Source organism: Pelophylax lessonae, assembly GCF_965119305.1.
Source record: "Pelophylax lessonae genome assembly, chromosome: 12".
Lineage (NCBI taxonomy): Eukaryota > Metazoa > Chordata > Amphibia > Anura > Ranidae > Pelophylax > Pelophylax lessonae.
In genome coordinates, this window is record NC_138779.1 from 110,331,392 (window position 1) to 110,349,218 (window position 17,827).

The following is a 17,827-nucleotide window of genomic DNA, read 5'->3' on the forward strand; positions in this document are numbered from 1 at the left end:
CAATCTGATAACAGACTCTTCCTTTTTGAATTTTTGATAAAAAAAAAAATTGCAGTAAATAAAAAGTGAAAAAAAAAATATAGCAATGTGGTGGGGACAGAGAGTGGGATCTTATTGTACCTTAATACAGTGACCAATATTGTATACATAGAAACACGAATACATACTTTCGAGTTACTTTTAAAATCCTACTCTCTGTCCTCACCACATTGTTATGTTTTTTTTTTTTTTTCACTTTTAATACTTAAAGTGGAACTAAACCCTCCTATACAGTACTTTACAGACAAGGATGCTGCCATGTTGGCCTCTGTTTGATCTCCAATTGTTTTTGTGCTGCACATGTAATCAGTTATGACGCCATCCATATGATGGCTTGACAGCTCCATTGAGGGCAAAAGCAAATATGACAGTTACCATTCACGGCATACCTTGAAATGAGCTGTTTTGGGAAACCAATACATTTTTAAGTACTGGGACAGTACCTCTGAAAATGTACCTTCTGATTCCTTCTGGCCCTTCATATGACCTAAATTGATTAAAGTTACAGTAGATTTACACCAGATCATTAAAATCTCCTATACACTTTAACTTGTTAAAGGTGTGACAGTGTGAGGCCCTGCCACTGTGGAAATATAGCAGAAAATAACACAGGATTTGCATTGAGGCTTAACGGGAAGTTGAAAACTAGATTTTCTGAGTGGAGACAGCTGTGTTTTGGTTTCCTCCAGATTCTGTAGTTCTGGATTGGGCCTGGAGCTTGAAGGCTCCACAGTGTTTTGGGTGGGATGGAATCTTCAATCCTGTGTCCGGATTTTACTGGATGCATACGTAGGTGTGCAGGGTCATTATATACTCAAGCCTGAGGATAGCTCAGGGCTTCAGTTTGGTGACAATTCCCATATTGGAGACTGGAAGTCTCAACCAGGGGTCAGAGGTGTCCCAGGCAGTAGCCAGGAGTCAGGTCGGCTCCTTTCAGGGTGTCAGGAAAACCCCTACCCAGGGGCAAGGAGTGGGCCATGCAGCAGGGTTCTGCCACTAAGGGCTAAGAGAACCATGTGAACCAGAAGAGCTGGTAAGGAGAGCAATGGTGCTCCTGATAAGGGAGCCAGGTGGCTTGGCTTTTCATGTTGATGAACTGTGTGGACAACTGATTTCTATGTGAATTGTTTATACTTTTTAATAAAAGTGGGATGCCATGCTCTAAAATGCAGCTTGGACTGGCATAACTCATTGGAAAACACATCTGCCACATGAGTATAATCATCTCAACACCACAAAGGATAACTCCACTTTTGTGGAGAAAAATATAACAAATAAAAAAAATAATATAATTTTAGCAAATGCTGCACAAGCCATGTTGTAATTTAATGTTTATAAAAATGACCTTTCTTTTTTAATCTGCAGTTGTAATTTTCTGTAAAATTCAATGTAATATGGCAATCTGAGGATGTTCTGTACACGGATGTAATTTTCTGCTTGGCTCACTGATATTTCCCAAAATCTGCTCTAGGATTTAAGTCAAATTATAGGCATCCTCTGCAATAGGAATTTTGGCTTTGTTAAGATACTCCCCAAGGGTTTAATTACTAAAGGGATGCTGACACTGCAACGTTCGTCTTCATAACACTAAGAGTGTACCAGCTGATTATAAAGAACCAGTCCTTCAAATTTAGGAATCAGTCAGAAAATGGCATGGCCAAAGAAACAGCTATTTCTTATGAGAAGAATATCCCTATAATCTAAATATTACATCCAGATTATTTTTTCCTCATCAAAAATGATGTTATACTGTAATGTCAGAACTTCAGAAATCATTTGCAATCTTTTTAAATATGCAGCTTTAATTCAACAAATAACACGTCATCTTATACATAATGATGGTCCTTGTCCATGCTTTGTCAACTAATGGAAACTATTTTTAGACATGCCACCACACATTAAGCAGGTATGGTCCTTACTTGTTACTATTAGGAAGCTGGTCCAGAGAAATGAGAGGGAGTGGCTAAAAAAGGCTCGAAAAGATCAACAGTACCAAGATGCAAAAAAAAAAAAAAAAAAAAAACTGCTTTCCCGTCTATACAATTTGGTTTTCTTTTTGCTACAAGGCTCTTCCTTAACCACTTCTGGACTGAAAGGATTTTCCCCCTTAATGACCAATCCATTTTTTGCGATTCGGCACTGCATTATTTTAACAGACAATTGCACGGTTGTGCGATGCTGTACCCAAATAAAATTGATGTATTTTTTTCCCCACAAATAGAGTTTTCTTTTGGTGTTTTTGAGCACCTCTGCGATTTTTATTTTTTGCGCTATAAACAAAAAAAAAGAGCGACAATTCTGAAAAAAAAAAAAAAAAACAATATTTTTCTCTTTCTGCTATATAACATTCTCCCAAAAAAATAAATTAGAAATCAATTTTTTTTAGCATTTTAGGGCAATTTGTTTTCTGCTACATATTTTTGGTAAAAAAAAATTGCAATAAGCTTATTTTGATTGGTTTGCACAAAAGTGATTGTGTCTACTAACTACAGGAAAGATTTATGTCATTTTTATTGTTGTATTTATTTTTTTTTTACTTGTAATGGCGGCGATCTGCGATTTTTAGCGGGACTGTGACATTGCAGCGGACAGATCGGACCCCTAACTGACATTTTTGACACTTTTGGGGGGACCAGTGACATTACTACAGTCACCTGCACTAAAAACTGTTTTATTATTGTTTTTTATATTTTGGGGGGTATATTTATAACTTTTATTTCAGAGTGTGGGAAGGGAATATGGTGCTAGGGTGCAATACTTTTTTGCTCGGTGCACTATAAACCGTTTTGTTATAGTTTTTTTTTTATAAAAAAAAAAATTAGGAAAGCCTGCAATGCAGAATGGAGAAACCGCAATTATACCCTAAATATTATTACTGCTTCTGTGCCACAAAAAAAAGCAAAAAAAAAAAAACACTGTTGAAGCAGAAGTAATAGCACCTGCGACAAAGGAGGGACAGCAATTATGCCCTCAATATTATTAGTTCTTTGCTGTCGCAGAAGGAATAGCACCTGCAATGCAGAAGGGGGGACAGCAATTAAGCCCTAAATATTAAAGTATTATTAGTCCTGCTGTGCCACAAAAAAAAAGAAAACCACTGCTGACATAGATGGAATAGCACCCGCAACACAGAAGGAGGGGACAGCCATTATGCTTTAAATATTGTTAGTGCTGCTGCGCCACAATAAAAGCAAAAAAGAAAAAAGAAAACCACTGCTGACGCAGAATGAATAGCACTTGTGACACAGAAGGGGGGACAGCAATTATGCTCTAAATATTATTAGTGCTCCTGCACCACAAAAAAAAAGAAAATCATTGCTGGCGCAGAAGGAATAACACCCGTGTCGCAGAAGGGGGGACAGCAGTTATGCCCTAAATATTATTAGTGCTGCTGTGCCACAAAAAAAAAAAAAAAGAAAACCAATGCTGACGTAGAAGGAATAGCATCTGCGACAACGATGGGGGAATACTAATAATGCAGCAACGGAGCCTGATGCTCAATATCAATGAAAAAAAATGGGATCAGTGGGGTGACATAGAAGTGTTGCACACACCAACACTTTAGTGGCACCACTACACTGTGTTATTCACAAGAATCACAGCACTACACTACACTACACTAAACTAACTGAACACACGATCCACTAACTACCTGCCTAATCTCCACTAACACACTACACAGAGCTACCATGTAAGCAGCCTTATAGAGTGTGGGGCGTGGACCTAACCCCGAGCCATGATTGGCCAAAGGGACCCTGCCTTTGGCCAATCATGACTCTGACAGTACTTTGTGCTGTGATTGGTCAAAGCATACAGGTCAGGTGCATGCTTTAGCCAATCATCAGCAGCCAATTCCCTACGAGGTTGCAGTGCATTATGGGGCACTCGTCAGCTGGTGAACTTCCCGCCAAGCGCCTCGTTTGTTCATGTTTTCAGCAAACACACGAACACCCGGTGTTCGAGTTGAACTTACGTTCGACTCAAACATCGAGCCCATCCCTATTGGACCCCCTTATGTCTCCTACCTGTCACCTGCCCAATGTTATCACATATGGGGTTTATTAACCTCTTGTGATTGTAATTACGTTAAAAAAAAAAAAAAAAGGAAAAAGAAAAGAAAAATGGAAAAAAAATGATAGTAAAATATATTAAAATGCAAAAAAAAAGTTGGCAAAAGGCCCATTGCCCCTCACACCTGCTCAAACGCAAACCCATGGTGCGTACATGAATGTAAACCATAGTCGCACAACACATGTGAGATATCGCCGTGAATGTCAGAGTGAGAACAATAATTCTAGCACAAGAGCTCCAAGTTAACTCTAAATTAAGGAGCTGTAACAGCTTTTAAAGTGTCACCTATGGTGATTTTGGGCACCAACGTTTTTGGCGATATTGCGGGTGTTTTAAAACATGGAATGTTAGGTATGCCACCTCATCTTTTATATTTTACCTTAAAATGGGTATTATATGGCGTGATTTTGCACTAAAATTCATTTTATTATATTTTTTCCCGGGAAAACTTGCGTTTTATTAAACAGTTAAGCAAATATCACGTGAAACAAAAAAAATGTTAACTATCATCTTTTTATTCTACAGCGCCTCTGCTTTCAGAAAATATATAATGTTTTGTGGGTTTATGTAATTTATTACCAAAAATTAGGATTTTTACATGTATGCGACAAAGAAAGAAAATTGCTCTGGAGCCGAACTGGTTAATTGGAAAACGTCTGTTTCAGCAACTTGGCCAGCTTTCTGCATACTTACAATGGGTTTAACTTACTGTAGACAAATAGATTTTTTACTTTGCAGGAGAATTTGCCACAGAGCTTAGTGAATGTGGTTAAATTTCACCTTGCAAAGAGTACCAAATCACATGTAAGGAAAATAAGAAAAAACTGCATTTTTGCTTCTACATGGCTGAATGATGGAAGTCAACGGAGCTTCACCTCATGAAGTGAACAAACTATTTGCTTTTAGTAAATCAACCCCAATGTCTTCAAGTCCTTAACCACTTAAGCCCCGGAAGATTTTACCCCCTTCCTGACCGGGGCCTATTTTGCGATTCAGCACTGCGTGACTTTAACGGACAATTGCGCGGCCGTGCGACGCTGTACCTAAACGAATTTGACGTTGTTTTTTTCCCACAAACAGAGCTTTCTTTTGATGGTATTTGATCACCTGTGCGATTTTTTGATCATGTGCTATAAACAAAAAAAGAGCATCAATTTTGCAAAAATAACAATATTTTTCACATTTTTTTATAAGAAATTCCCCAAAAAAATGTAAAAATCAAAATTTTTTAACAATTTGTTTTCTGCTACATATGTTTGGTAAAAAAAAATCGCAAAAAGCGTATTTTGATTGGTTTGCACAAAAGTTATTGCGTTTACTAACTAAGGGAAAGATTTTTGTCATTTTTATAGTTTTTTTTTTTTAACGAGTAATGGCGGCAATCTGCAATTTTTTTTGTGGGACTGCGACATTGCAGCGGACAGATCGGACCCTTGACTGACATTTTTGACACTTTTGGGGTTACCAGTGACATTACTACAGTAATCAGTGCTATACATATGCACTGTTACTGTAAAAATGACACTGGCAGTGAAGGGGTTAACTTTATTTGAGATTGAGGGGTTATGTGTGTCCCTAGGGGCATGTTTCTTACTGTGATTGGCTGTGGCTAGGGGTGTAACAGCACAGATCAATGGTCCTACATAGCAGGACCGAGTGATCTATGCTGTTACACAGGGGAGAATGACAGGCGGCTTTGTTTACATTAGCCGCCTGCCTTTCTCCCTCTGTAACCGACGATCGCGAGTGACCGGCGGACATTGGGTCCGCCGGTCACTCGCGCGGGGGGGTCTGTGACCGAGCGGGAGCACGCCTCCAGCGGCGCGCGCTCGCTCCCTAGACCCTCACAGGCTAGCGAGGTAGACCTACGTCGCTTTGCCTGTGAGGGGCTGACTGCCGACGTAAATTGTCGTTAGGCAGTCTGCAAGTGGTTAAACAAAGGATAATATTCCGAATGGTAAATCATTTCAGTCCTTTGCACCCTTGTCATTGAGTACATTTATCATTTGGAAAAGCTGTTTTATAACTGCTCATTACTTATACACAAAACATTCATTTGATTACTGTTCTGATAAAGTATTTCTAGTGTCAGCCAACAAGCTGTCCTTTGGCCATTGGGTCAAGATACACCCAAATGAATGTACTTTATAGGGACAAATGGTCAGTCAAATTTGGAACTGCAAAGAGTAATTCTATCTGACGAGCTTACATGCACATGATATACTTCCATATTTAAAAAAATGATATATATATATATATATATATATATATATATATATATGTCTTTTATTTGGATTATTCTAAGAACTCATTCACAGGAGCACTCAAGCGAAATTTTCATGTGTGTCCACTTCCACATTTCACCATTTGAAATCTAACAACAAAGGTTGTATAGTGTGTATCCAGCTTTACTGTGACCAGACTTTGTCATCTTCATAATGAACAGGTTGTGAGTAAAACCCCCACACCTGCAGTCAATTGACGGCTATCAACCTAAAGCCTCCTTTCACACACTCCGTCCGTTGGACGGAGTCCGTTTTTCTCAGCGGGGGATCGAGCTGCCGATCCCCCGCTGAGCAGCAGGAGGACAGCTGTGTCTCCGCGCTGTGTGCGGAGACACAGCTGACAGTTCCCCATGCATCTCTATGGGGGAAATCGGATGTCAACGGACCGTCAGTCCGTTCTCACCCGATCCCATCCGATCCGATCCGCTGGACGGATGGAAAATAGGGTTTCCATCCGTCCAGATTTGACGGATCGGATCGGGTCGGATGTCAGCGGACATGTCTCCGCTGACATCCGATGCCCCATAGGAATGCATGGGGGGACCGTTCAGATCCGCCAAAAAAACGGACAGGCGGATCTGAACGGTCCGCCTGTGTGAAAGGGGCCAAAGGCACAAAAATGCCTTGATCTATTTGCCTGGTGCCCAATCTTTGACCTGAGGAACATAATCTTTTCTTCTAAGCAAGTTTTTTTAAAGATACTAAGTACATACTATTTATTCGTTTCTAATGCATTTTTCTATTTTCTTTGATAACCCTCAATAAAAATATTGAAAAAAAAAGATGCTAAGTCCATGGTTTACTTTACTAATTAAAAACCAAGCCACAATGTACTGTACCTTGCTTGGAAGTAACAATGATGAAATATTTTCACCCTTTTCTGTTTTTCATCACCTCTGTGACTAAGCCTATTTATTGATGGGTGAAACACATCAGAGGATTGGGATGTTGGTGGGGTCTTTGTACCTTTCGCAAAAGTAAAGTATATTTAGTGCTAGAGATGTTGGAGCAGGGCTGCATTCTTTCTTTTGAGTGGTGGAACAGACTGTGAATGTTGGTGAACCCTAGCAGCCAACACCGTACATCCAAATCTATAGCGTAAATGGTCTTTATTTTTTAGATATCCATATAAAAGTGATATGCTTAATGTACACTGTATACTGTAATCTTGTAGATGTGCATTAATGTTTAGAATCCTTGTATCTATCCATAGTTGCAATTATACAGTATTTTCGCTGCACATGTGGCAGCTGGGCAGACATATCTGCTGACTGCCCAGTTATTGTGCTTTAATAGATGTCTCTCCCTCTAAGGTTACCAGTCTACTCAGACTGGCTCTCACAATAATCTGTGTACCTGAATCCCTTAAGCTGCAATACCATTTAAAGTGTGCTAAGGTCACTTCTAAAAACAACGTGATTACATGTTTATCTATCAGTTAAAGTGGCCTTTCAATTCATATTATACACTTGATATATTTGATAAGCCAGTTTGGTTGGAACCTAGCTTTAGGTTCTATTTCAACATTACAAATTAGCCCCAATACCTCTTCAGAAGCCATGCAATGCTATTGTAGCTTCATGAATCAGGGCGTAATTGCAAAATAAGATGAAGTGAACACATCCAATATTCCAAGTGTAAACATATGGGCAGTACACTGGCATAGTGGTTGGTAGCACTAGAGTTGTTGGTTTAAATTCAACTACAATACTACCTGCCTGGAGTTTTCATGTTCTCCCTGTGTCTGCATGTGTTTTCTCTGGGGTACTCTGGTTTCCTCCCACACTCCAAAGACATTATGGTAGTTTAATTGGCTCCTGCCTAAATTGTCCCTAGTATGTGTATGTATGAATTTAGGGACCTTAGATTCAGGGGCATTTTTTTAAGTCAGCGGGCCTGTGTGCAAAAGCATAAGTTGGACCCCATTGCTTAATATGAAAAAAAAAAAAAAAAACGGCAGTGTGCTTAGTGCACCACAGTGAAAAGTGGGTATGGTTTTCATTGTGCCAGGGGTGTTGCTAGGTTTGTAAAAGACCTAGAGCACGTTTTGGCACACAAAGTAAAAGAGTATTGCAGCGCGTGAAGCACATCATGGCGAACACTGGCTGTGGCTAAATTCAGTCTGTTCCCCGATATAATCCTTCCAATCCTCCAGGTTAATCTGTCCCTCAGTATTATTTATCACCCTTAGGTTAATCTGTCCCCCAGTATAATCCTCCCCCAGGGTAATCTGTCCCCCCAAATAATTTTTCAAGGTCAGTCTGTTATCCAGCATAATCCCCCCCCCCCCCGATCAGTCTGTCCTCCAGTATAATCCCCCCAGGTAAGTCTATCCCCCAGTATAATCCCCCCAGGTCATTTTTCCCCCCAATATAATTCCCGAGGTCAATTTGTCCCCCAGTATAATCGCCCCGGGTCATTTTGTCCCCTATTATGTTCCCCCCTAGTTCAATTTGCCCCCAGTATAACCCCCCCAGGTCAATCTGCCCCCAGTATAATACCCCTAGGCCAGTCTGTCCCCCAGTAAAATTCCCCCAAGCCTGACTGACCTTGGGGATTGTACTGGGGGACACACTGAACCCCAATACCATCCTGGCAATAGTTGATTTTTTAGGCCCTGTTTAGTTACGCAAATGTTTATTAAATCACTGTTTTCACTAAAAATACACTAAAATCATAATTAGCACATAAACACAATATAAATTCCTTTTAAATTCCTACTAAGGCCTTGATCACAATGGGTGTACTAAAGTGTACACCCATGTAAGGACCATTTTTCCTGCATATACAGGTGTTCCATGCATCCCCATGCAGGCAGTCCCATTCATGTCAATTGGGTTGCAGTGGCTCCATGGACACAGCTGCTGCTCCCAATCTGACATCCTTGTCGGTGCAAGGCCCCAAACGCAAACAGTGTGAGTTGATTTTTTAAGTGAAGCTCCAGCCAAAAAAATAATTTTTAAGGTTTTTGGATAGCATAGGGAAGGGTTAACACCCTTGTAAACATTTGCTTTGCTGTCTGTGCCCCTGTTCAGAATATGTCACCCCACTTTCAGTCTCTATGACAATTGGATTTTGAAAAATGTTGGTTGTTGTAGAAACAAGGATTGATGATTAAGCTTCAGTGGAGACATCTTGATAACTCTTACAGGGGTGAATTTCCCTTCCTAGGGGTAGATTTCTCCCCACTTCCTGTTGTCTTCCTCCGCTTGTAAGTAGAAGTCGTTTGTAAAGTCAAATGTTTGTAACCCGGGGACTGACTGTACATAGATCACCCAGAGGGAAATGATTTTTTCTCAACAAAAACGAAGTTACGCTTTAAGTTAAAGTCCACTTTAAGGTTCTTAGAAGTCACAAAAATATGAAAAAATATAAAGTAAAATAAAAAAAACATTTTGCTTTGACCAGGGAGTAGGGGAAATTGGGAACATGATAAATAGAAATTGAGTGGATTACAGAGCTATTGCTATCAGGATTGTAATGTACAACAGTTATATTGATGCCTTGGTCCTGTAAATTCCTGTATTTATGTGTATAAAAACTCATGTCTAGTCATTTGTAGATAGACTTAATTTTTCTGCTTTCCTTCTTGCCATTCATCAATATGTTCCTCCCATAGATATGAATATCACAGCAGCTATTCTCTCTCTGCTGAGCATAACTCTGATGGTCATGGGAGCAATCTGCATAACAATGGTTTTAAGCAAAGGTGTGGAATTCCTCCTTAAGCCTGCATCATTCTTCTTCATTCTTTCTGGTAAGCAAAGTTTATAGACTGTTCATTGCTCACAACATTTCAAAGGATCCGTCCACCCAAAATCTCATATTTCCCTTGTTAGTAGTTTATGCTGGAAGGATTCAAACACTGATTAAATACACCTCTAATAGATTCAAGTTAGAACATTTTCACTCAGAATTTCTAGTCTCTCTACCCTATCAAGAGTAAACACATACCCTAGAGCAGGGTTATGCCCAGCTGTTTTAAAACTACAAATCCCATCATGCCTCTGCCTCTGGGTGACTTGTAGTTCTGCAACATCTGGAGGGCCACAGTTTGCATACCCCTGCCCTAGAGTCTCATTCCTTCTGCTGCTACAAATAGTGTCCACTAAGCTTATGTAATTCTTGCCTAGGAGACAATTGCTTACGTGGGAGCAGGTTACGGTTAGAAAAGGGTAGTTGCCCCCCCCAAAAAAGAAAAAAAAAACAGAGCATTCAATATGTTGGGGGTGGAGGGGAATAGCAGGACTTTCGCTTTTAAGTGAAAGTCTGCTTTAGGGAGCTCAACTTAACTGACTTGAATGTAAAAAATGCAGGCCAATTAACAAATCACAGCAAGAGCTTTTTTTTATATCTATTTGTAATGCATTCACATACTTTATTGCAAATTGGGAAACAAATATATGATCACTAATTACTAATCATCCCTTTATTGTATATACAATGCATCTAAACATAAAATAAATAAAAGTAATGGCAGATCATGTGGCTTTGTTTTTTTGTCATCATTGGCTGCTGAAAGTTGTGTACACACTAGCCGAAAATCATACGATTTTACCCCGGATGGGAATTTTCAGCAGATCTTCTACTAGTGTGTACCCCACTTAAGGATTCTCCAAGTTAAAGGCTACAGCAGACTCCACGGACAATTGTGTTAAGGAGGAAAGTTAATGTGCTTTGATGGATATCAATGGCTGATCTATATTGTTCTCGTGAGATAACTGCAGTGTAAGCTGTTTCTGGATATGTTTGCATAGTGAATATACATCCAGACTTGAGTGATACAAGAGTACCTTCCAAAAAAGATTATTGGATCATGCCTGTAAATCGGCATCTGATCAAATGTCTATGCCTAGTTTAACTTTCACTATAAAACTTTGCTGTTATTCTAGTGTTCTTGTTCTGAGACACTCTTATTTCTACAGTGCCTCCTGTCCTTTAGGGGTTTTCCTTGGTATTAGTGCTGCAAAGGAAGATTTTCACTTTTACATAAAAAAACATTAAAAAGCTTTAGATGCATTACATTAAAGCTGAATTCCAGGAAATCAGCTAAATACCCATATGAAATCAATACAATATTAGTGAACTCCCTGATTTGCCAAAGGAACAATAAGGCCTCCTGCACATGGGCAGAAAAAATCCTGCTTGCAGAAGCATTTTTTTTTTTGTTCTTTGTTATGTCTCTGAAGGCAGCTTGCATGCATAACATGTTCATATACATGTACATTTCATTCTAGTTGCTAGAACTAACGGCAATAATTTATGAATGCACATGTACGCATGTAAAATTGCTCCAGATTGAGCATTTTTTGCACTCGATTTTTCTGCCAGCTCCTGGCAGGAAAATCCAACATAAATGGGATTATTTTAATACATCCATCTGTATGCAGCTTTAATATGTCTGGTCACTTTAAGGCCACATGCAAACTGGATGCTTTTACAGCTGCTTTTAGGGGAGTCTGGCGTTTTTTCTTTCCTGCCTCTAAACGCCCCTCCATGTTGGCCTAGGTATCCATGTACACATAGGTTTTTAGCAGCGTTTAGTGGCAGGAGCTTAGAAGCAGGAAAAAAAACCACTGCCAGTGAGTCCAGAAGCAGCAGAGTTTGGGCAGAACAATCACTTTGACGCTGCTAAACGCGCCTAAACACTAGTTCTTGAGCATTCATTTCAATGGCCTATGAAATTAACTAATGCCCAGGAGCTTGATGCCTGTAAAAGATTCAAAAAGCTTGTAAAAGCTTTAGGCACTTTTACAAGTGTCAGGCATTTTTTCTGCAAGAAAGATGCTGGCTTCTAGGAGCATTAAAAAACGCCCTGTGTGTATGAGGCCTTACAACTCATACACTTCTGCCTGTCAGCTAGGAAGAGACACCACATTCTCTGTTGAAGTTGAGGTGGTTGTAAAGGCTAAAGTTTTTTTTGTAACCTTAATGCATTCTCTGCTTTAAAGTTAAAAACCTTTTTAGGTGCAGCCCTCCTAAGTAGTTACCTGAGCCAGATCTCGGTCCAGCACTGTGCCCGAGAGCAGCGGCACTGCCCTTTCTCTCCCTCCTTGCTGGATTCATTTAAAGAAGAGTGAGCCATTGGCAGGGGGGGTGGGCAAGCTGCACTGTGTGTTTCAACAGACACACACAGTGTGGCTCAAAAGCAAGTCTGCACGAGTACCCTTCAGCAAGTAGCTTGCTAGTGCGAGTACTCAAAGGCAAGAGGAGTCAGGATTGCTGGCAGGGGATTCCAGAAGAGGAGGATTGGGGCTGCTCTCTGCAAAACCAATGCACAGAGCAGGTAAGACCCCGTTCACACTGGGGCGATCCGACTTGCCGGGGCGACCTCAAAGGTCACGGCGCGCAGCTCGCACCGCGACCTCAGAGCGGCCGGCACGGACTTCATAACATTGAAGTCAATGCAGGTCGCCCCAAAGAAGCTCCAGACCCTTTTTCTAAGTCGGAGTGACTTGTGTCGCTCCTATTAGAACGGGTCCACAGCTTCTCTATGGCAGGCGACCTATGGCGACCTGTCAGGCGACCAGGTCGCCTGACAGGTCGCCCCAGTGTGAACGGGGTCTAAGTATAACACGTTTGTTATTTATTAAAACAAACAAAGAAAAACAGCCTTTAAAATCACTTTGAATTAAAGTTTGCTAAATTCAAATAGGAGAAAAACTGTTCCCGGTAAAGGAGATAATAAAACGTATTTCTCCCACTGCTCATGTCCCAAGCACTGCCTAAGGACTTTTCAAAAATTTACACTTCCAGAAGTGTCAATCCCCTAGTCTCCCACCACTCTCAATGGTCACTTCTGCCAATCCCAACATTCTCTGAATTTATTTGCACAGGCAACAGGAGAGTAACTTGTTTTTCTTTACAGGGAACAGTTTTATTTTCCTGCTTTGATTTTAGCAGGGCTTATTTGCTCTATAATGGGGCCCCTCACTCTATTGGTCTGAGTGCTGTTGTACAAGGTATAATAGGACGCTAACATCAAAACGGATTCAGGTACTCTGCTATACAAAGCAATATATAACAAAATTAAACAATCTTTAATATTTGCCTTTAGTTCAGTTTTCAAAGGTCCACATAGGGGATTGTAAATCACAGGACTTTGGGTCACATATTTCACTCTACACAGACTCTACGCAGTCTACACTAGTCACACGTCACATGAACTTTATGAAAGCTCTGTTAATTCCTTCTTATCATTTTTCTCCACAGGTGTGTTTGTCATGATCACCATGGTAGTATTTCGTCAGGCAGTCATTTGGCTCATGGCAAGTAACCAGAACGTACATCTAGAATATGAATACTCATGGTCTTTAGCATGCGCAGCAGCAGCAGGAACCATCTTGGTATTTGGAGGAATATGTTGTTTGTTTTTGGTACTGCCATCTCTGCCCAAGAAACCTTGGGAATACTGCATGAAGAAGGGAAGTAGTTCTTAAAAAAATGCAGATTGTTGGTGCTTAATTTCCTAGCCAATCAGCTGGAGACCGATCAAACATGGCCGGGTTCTCAACACTGAAGTCCTTTGCAAAATGAGGACAATTTGTTTACGTCATTGTCATTTTATGCACCTGATCCAGATTTACAGTCAGTCAGTATTCAGACTTTACAAGTTGTGGCAATTCTTGCAAAGGAATAAGCTTTGATATATGGACAATCTATTTATATCCTATTTTGGACCGGATGTTTTTTCCCTTTTGTAAATAAGCTTTGTAGCATCCAGAACTCTGTTAATGTATTTTACTGGGGTTGGGGAGGGCCACTGTATAGAAAAAAAAATGTTATCTTGGTGTTATATTATATTGTGCTATTAAAGGTTATTTTTATTCTGGTGAGTGTTTGCATTGAACGTGCAAAAAAATATTTCATGCATTGGCATTGTAACTTTTGAATCACAAATACTGTGAAAATCCATTATGGAAAGCTGACCAAGGATGCTGTTTGCAATGGATGTTATGAGCCAATTTGTATGGAAATCGCAAGGAAAAAATGTATGATTTTGTGGACTGGTTACGCATTGTGCATGTCAAGTGCATAGATTGTGGGTTTATAAGCAACAAAAGTACCTCCATTAAAATGATATAAACAATTTGATGACCCCAAATGCAATTCAATCCAATTCTATTTTACAGTTGTCTTCAATGCATTTATAAGATATTTTGAAACCAACCACTAAAAAATCTGGAAAAAAAAAGTTTATTAAAATGGTATGTTAACCTAAAAATCACCATGAGGCAAAACTATAAGCCCCCAACATACCTATGCCAAAATTTGAAGTGTATTTCAGAAATTAAAGTTAATGATGTTAAGTTTTCTTTTATGGTTTTCTTCATTAAATATACAAATTATTTTTATGCAACAATTGGAAAAGCAAATTTATTAAAGCTGAACTCCACACAAACAGATAAATACACAGATGAAATACAAATATAGAAGCTGTTTTACCTACCAAAGGATTTACATTTCTATCTATCCAGCTATGATATTTACACAGCTCTGCCACACAGCACAGTCATGTCCTTTAGGGTAGGATTGAGTGAAGAACTCATCTCTCTGTCTATCTGCACTTTCCTCCTATCAACAAACCCCTTGTTAGGATATGAGCACTGCAACACAATTTACTTACTTATTATGCTACTTCCCCCTGAGCTTTGCTGTAGGGGGGACTGAAAAGGCTGATACCAGGCCAAATTCAGGTTCTTACACTGCTGACATTTAAAATATGTTTAATGATATATTTTTTAATACAAAGCTGCTTTAATGTGTGTCTTTTACACTTGCCCAGAGTTCAGCTTTAATGGTATGTTAACAAAAAAAAAAAAAAAAATGCTAATAAAACTATAATGCAAAGCTAAAGGCCTCAGAAATATCTATCCCAAAGATTAAAGTGTAAATCAAAGTTTGACAATACAGTATGTCCAGTAATCAATGTAACATAAACACAACCTAATTTTTACCAATATATTTGTTTTCTTGTTACCGCTCCTTTGTCTTTGTTCTGTGCAGTAGTAGAGTGTTTTACCATTTTAAGCTGGCCATATGTGAATGGAAATTCAGCCAGTTCAGCAATGACTGGCCAAATTTCGATCCATGTATGGGCTAGCTTGTTCTACACAAGTGGATCGATAGCCTGCTGGATTTTTCCTGAACAATCAGTGCTGCCAGCTATAGCCAGCAAAACTGATCATTGTATTCTGCTCCATGCCTGTAGAATACAAGATCTCAGCGCGATTGATTCCCCCATTCACAATGAATGTGTGGATAGAGGAATCAGTTTATTTTTTTTCCTTAAACCCGCGGGTTGAACAAAGAAAAAGAATCATGCCTTAGCCATTGAATAATGCAGAAAGTTTGGAGTTTAAACTTTCTGCATCTTTTTCCTGTGATAAACTTCTACAATTTACTCTGTTCAACCTGCAAATTGCCTGTTGTCAGTTGGAAATCTGCTTTTTTTAAAATGACCGGCAACCTGAATTTTATGCTGATAGTTGTCCCTCTGATATGTTATCCACATGACCACACTCCTCTCCTTCTTTTCTTTCTAATTCATTACTTTACCAATGCCTTCTAGATGCAACTTCGTCCAATCACACCTGAGACACACAGACTCATTGCTCACTCTTACTTTTTTCCAGCACATTTGCCACAACGACCCTTTGGCAAAAGGCACTCTGTCTTTGATCTACAAATCCTTGTTGTCTGGGAATACGTCTGACCGCTAACCCTACACTACTCAATGGGAGCTGGAACAGGGGACCCCGCTGAAAGCTCATCAATTGTCCCAAATATGGGACACTGATGCACATGGGTCAATCAACTCCTCCTTTTTCGAGGCAAACTACAAACTTATGTTATGCAGGTACATGGTATTGTCGAGACTGGCTAAATGTATCCAAGGCACCCCCGACCATTGCTTTTGGGATGTGGCTTGGTTGGCACTCTGGTACATGTGTAGTGAGAGTGTCCAGGGATAAAAAAATTTAGACAAGGGTGTCCTAACTGCTCTATACAGTTTTGAAAGCCAGTATTTCTACAAACTCATATGATGCACTGCTCAACCTGAAAACTGACCAGTGCACAGTTAACCAATTTAAATTGATATCCTTCAAGTTCACAATCACAAAATAAACCCTAGCTAGAAATGGGAAAGTTCCAACAATACTATAGGTCAGAACTAAGATGACTTGGTGCTTAATTAATTAAAAAAATGTCAGCAGTCCTGCTGGGAAAGGTCACGAAATTCAAAAAAATCATGAACCCCTGGATCTCCAGTTACTGAGGGGGATCCCAAATGACCCTTTTTGGTCACCAGCTACCAACTAGGGCCTTGTCCTAGGGTTTGGGATCTTCCCTAGTCCTGCTCTGACCCACCCCTTATCACTCCTTCCCTACCTAACCCCCCTCTAACCCTTTTTTTCTTTTCTTTTCTATACTTCTCCTTTCTCTTTCGTATTCTCATTTTTACCTTCTGCTCTCCCTTCTTAAAGTGATTGTAAAGTCTCATTTTTTAAAAAGAAATATAACAATCATCTCATACTTACCTCCTCTGTGCAGTTGGTTTTGCACAGAGCAGCCTGGATCTTCCTCTTCTGGGGTCCCTCTTCGGCTCTCCTGGCCCCTCCCTCCTGTTGAGTGCCCCCACAGCAAGCAGCTTGCTATGGAGGCACCTGAGCCAAGTCACAGCTCCCTGTGTCCATTCAAACACAGACCAGTGACCCTGCCCCACCCTCTCTTTCTCCTGATTGGCTGAATGATTTTGATTGAGAGCAGCGGGAGCCAATCGCACCACGCTGCTGTCTCAGCCAATGAGGGGGGGAGTTTCAGGCATCTTAGACACTCCTGCAACATTGTTGGATACAGACGGGCTCAGGTAAGTATTGCGGGGGGCTGAGGGGGGCTGCTTCCCACAGAAGGTTTTTTTTTTATCATATGGCATAGAATTCATTAAGATAAAAACACCTTCTGCCTTTACAATCCATTTAAGCCTTCTAAGTTATGCCATGTGTCAAAGGGCTTATCACTCCACATTGGTATCTCTTTGAGCCCCTTCTCATGGAGCACCACATAAGCCTTGAGACAGCATCTGCTCCTGTCTATACATACCAAATCTGTAGGGTAAGGTTCAATATTGAGTTGGCCCACCCTTTGCAGTTATAACAGCTTCAACTCTTCTGGGAAGGCTGTCCACAAGGTTTAGGACTGTGTCTATGGGAATGTTTGTTCATTCTTCCAGAAGCGCATTTATGAGGTCAGGCACTAATGTTGGACAAGAAAGCCTGGCTCGCAGTCTCTGTTCTAATTCATCCCAAAGGTGTTATATTGGGTTGAGGTCAGGACTCTGTGCAGGCCATTCAAGTTCCTCCAACCCAAACTCGCTCATCCATGTCTTTATGGACCTTGCTTTGTTCACTGGTGCGCAGTCATGTTGGAAC

At 40.2% G+C, this 17,827-nt stretch overlaps 1 protein-coding gene across 1 annotated transcript in view; it reads left to right on the forward strand.

Moving 5' to 3' along the window:
* Positions 1-14,226, forward strand: part of CACNG6 (calcium voltage-gated channel auxiliary subunit gamma 6) — a 145,524-nt gene extending 131,298 nt beyond the window's left edge. Inside the window, exons 3-4 of the mRNA XM_082273560.1 lie at positions 10,015-10,152; positions 13,608-14,226. Coding sequence (XP_082129686.1) covers positions 10,015-10,152; positions 13,608-13,834 — 365 coding nt within the window. The 3' untranslated portion in view covers positions 13,835-14,226. The remainder of the gene's footprint in view (positions 1-10,014; positions 10,153-13,607) is intronic.
* Positions 14,227-17,827: the final 3,601 nt, after the last annotated feature.